The 3,810-nt window shown below is 38.0% G+C and overlaps 1 protein-coding gene across 1 annotated transcript in view; it reads right to left on the bottom strand.

Annotated features, from left to right (window-relative positions):
• The window catches only part of aurkb (aurora kinase B), a gene marked incomplete at its 5' end in the record, with an annotated part of 4,727 nt that extends 1,620 nt beyond the window's left edge, over positions 1-3,107 (bottom strand). Inside the window, 6 exon segments of the mRNA XM_024274592.1 lie at positions 728-902; positions 1,022-1,170; positions 1,962-2,100; positions 2,494-2,682; positions 2,764-2,809; positions 3,026-3,107. Of these exon segments, the coding sequence (XP_024130360.1) occupies positions 728-902; positions 1,022-1,170; positions 1,962-2,100; positions 2,494-2,682; positions 2,764-2,809; positions 3,026-3,107 (780 nt within the window).
• Between the last annotated feature and the right edge of the window lie 703 nt (positions 3,108-3,810).

The raw sequence follows: 3,810 nt of genomic DNA, 5'->3' as shown, positions 1-3,810 counted from the left end.
AAAAAAAAAAAAAAAGTGTCATTTTTTAAGACAAAGTTTCAGTAGACCAACAAGAGCTCATTAGAAATTTGCCTCCGAGTTGTGGGCTGTTGGAGCAAAAGTTAGCCTCTGCTAATATCCCATCATCCATTTGTTTACACTCTCTCCCCCAAGCTTAGAGCATTTCACCACTCAAGCTAACAGTAATGTTGCAAAAAAACAGAGAGCAATACTGGAGCTATCCAGACGTAGTTTTGAGTTAGATGGCAGTGCAGACGGGGAAATCCAAGACGTTAATGGATCTATTTGTCCTCAAGCGGATGCATCGGAGTGGAGAAGGGACACTTTGGCCCACCCCTGTCAGATGCTGTGTCTTAAACCTGAGCTTTTTAAAAACTGAAGGTTTTCATCTGCTCCTGATTGAATATACATTCATAGAGAAATACTCAGAAGTACAGTTTTAATCTTAAATGATTTTTATGCATGTCCTCCATTATTAGAAAAATGTTACAAGAACATGTTGAAAAACACAAAGTAATGAAGTGTTTTTAAAGTTTCAGATCTACATCTGCACAATCCCCCAAAATACTGTACAGTCCCTTTAGAGTTTTTTTTTTATTTCAATCTCCTTGACTTAAAGAAAAAAAATCAATGGAAGATAGAAATAGATAAACCAAGACTCCATTAATTCAGCATGACATTTTTTCCTTAGTATAAGTCCAACAGTTATCCAGAGGCCATCACTGACCTTCATAATTCTTTTGTATGTTTCTGTATGACTGGCGGTTTCAAAGGGTGGATTTCCAACCAAGCATTCAAAGCAGAGGACTCCGATGCACCACAGATCCACCTTCTCACTGTGGGTGTGTCCCTCGATCATCTCTGGAGGAAGATAGTCCAGTGTCCCGCACATGGTTCGTCGCCTAGAAATGTTAACAAGATATATAAACAACATAAAAACTATTATATGCAGGGTCAAACCAACCCAACAGAAAATGTGTGTTTGTTAAAAATCACACGTTGACACAGTGAGACTGCTGACCTTAAAGAGGGGGCGTGGACAGACCAACCAAAATCTGCAATTTTGAGTTCTCCACGATAGCCCAGGAGTAGATTCTCTGGCTTGATGTCACGATGAATCACTTTCTTCTCATGGCAGTACAACAATGCATCTGATATTTCCTCCATGTACTGGGAATTTCAATTGGATATAATTAGACAACAGCAAACCAAAAGATCCATGCTAAACAAGAAGAAAGTGACTATTTACACAAAAAGCCTCGCTTCAATTGAGCGCTCTGGTACAGTCTGGTATTTTGAGCGATTCCATTGTAAATTGGACTCATTAAACAGCACTGACCCGTGCTTCTTGGGGGGGCCCCCCCTATCGGTTGTAGGTCCACTGAAAAGTGGAACAGAACGGCTGGCGTGGACATCATCGATATCAGGTATTGCATTGTATCGTGAGGTACCCTGTGATTCCCAGCACTACTACAAACATTCCTTGCCATCACAGGGTAATCTAGCGGCACGCTAGCGGTCTACACCATGCATGTGCCATGAAAACAAAGCGCCCAGTGGAAAAGAGGTTTAACTGAGTGCTTACGCTCACCAGAATTAACTGGACCGTACCCATCTTTACCGTACCATTCAGTGGAATTTTCTCTATATGTGCAGCCAGTGCTGAACTCTTCTCTTGGCCACATAGATACAGAGGAGTTAGCCTAATCCATGTGACCAACAATAACTAAATTTAGCCTTGGAATCACTAAATGCACAAAATACATGCAGCAATGTATATCTTGGCTGCACGTATTACATGTGGCCAACATGAATTTCCATCAGTTTTTGTGCCTGCTTGCACGTAAATACGTGAAAATAACATTAGCCAAACATGAAATTCATAACCAGATTTTACTGTTGCATCAGACCAATAGCTTTAATTGCCAACATCTAACTAACAGCAGTGACTAAAAACTTACAGTCGCCGTGCGCTGATCATCAAATCGTTGATATTTCTGTAGTTCTTTGTACATTTCACCACGAGGGGCATATTCCAGCACCAAGAACACCCTCTTGCGGTCATGGAAATAATTGTAGAACCGCAGAATGTTAGGATGCCTGTGAAAACAAAATGTAAACTCTAAATTACATTTTTTTTAAATTCACAAAATGGAAATTAACTTTTTTCAAAAGAAATTTAAAACTTTGATAACATCAGTTTGGAAGAATAGTGTGTAAGTTTGGTAACTAAAATTGAAGCTAGCCTTCCAATATTCAACACAACTCGAAAGACTTGTATTGTAATACAGTGGTTACTCACAATTTAAATTAATTGTTTTTTATTCTTTTATCAGTATATTAAAAATGTATCGTCTATGACCTATTAACAAAACAAGTTTAATAAAAAAAAAAAAAATTGATAACGTAGTGAAAGTTTGAAACAAAAAACTTCAAGATAAAACCATGTTGACTGACATGATCAACAAAGAATTAAGAAGAAAGGAACTGTACTTGAGATGGGCTTGAATCTCGATTTCCCTCCTCAGCTGATGCTCCACACCTTCTTTCTCCATTTGAGACTTGAACAGCACCTTCAGCGCCACAATAGCTTCCAGCTTCTTCACCCTCGCAAGGTAGACATTGCCAAACTTGCCTTTTCCAAGGGGCCGTCCGATATCAAAGTCCGCAATGGAGATATTCCTAAAGATAAAAATGTTTGTTACCAAAACAACCCAAGACAACAATGTTTATTTTTGTACCATTACATTTAACAACACTTACTTGGGCGGGGAAGCAGATGAGGTACCAACACATTCTCTCCCTGGACCTAAATGAAAATGAATTTTGTATTGATTTGATACAAGTGTACTAATTTTCCATTTCAATGAGAAAGACAATCGTATTCTAATTCTTAGTGTTCTATTCTGTTCTTAACAAGAGCTTTAAGGTAGTAGTTAAAACATCATGAAGTAGATTTGCCTTTTAATGCACCCTTTCTTTATGTTTTCTATGAAAATCACGTTTGTATGAGCAGATAATGTACCTGTGACTGTGTTTTTATTCGTTTCTGCTCGGGGCTTTGCCATAACCCGCTGAGGTCCAGTCACCATGCTCGGAGTCGCAAACTAAAGAAACAAACACAAAATTCAGCTCATTTGTCTTCATAACGTTAAAATACATTTCCGGTTACTGCATTTTATTGACAATCTAATCACGCATGATTATAAAAAAAAGACAAACTGAGGTGGGTCGAGTAGACAGTGATTTGTTACCATGGCTCAGAAAACAAGTAAATAATGATAAAAAAAACCACAGATATCAACAGAAAATAAATAGCACTAAAGTACAATAAATAACAGAATGAAGAGTCCAGCGTCTATGAAGTGTTATAGAGTCTAAAAGCTGGTGGAGGGAAAGATTTTCCAAAGCGTTCGTTCTTGCAGAGATGTTAAAGTCTTCATAGTGCATCTATGGACACATGCAGAAGATGATGAGGATTCTCCATGATGGATTTCAGTTTCTGTTGTGTTCTCCTCTCACCACCCACAGCCACAGACTCGAGCGGACATCCCAGAATAGTCATGGATATAGTTTGTTGACCCTCTTTGCTTTAAAATACTAGTCAAGAAGAAGTAAATGTAGCTACCTGTATGATTACTAGGGTGAATAATTTAACAGTGAATTGATCTTTATATTCTATGTAGTCAGAGTGTAGTAAAGTTAAAAAAAAATTGTGAAAGTTCAGAACCAAAAACATACACTTTTGTTATATTTGAGTCAGGGAGACCAAAACTTTATCCTTTGTGAAAAATAGTTCCTCGTTTCAAA

Source organism: Oryzias melastigma, linkage group LG9, assembly GCF_002922805.2.
Source record: "Oryzias melastigma strain HK-1 linkage group LG9, ASM292280v2, whole genome shotgun sequence".
NCBI lineage: Eukaryota > Metazoa > Chordata > Actinopteri > Beloniformes > Adrianichthyidae > Oryzias > Oryzias melastigma.
This window is presented reverse-complemented; position numbering and strand designations above follow the sequence as displayed.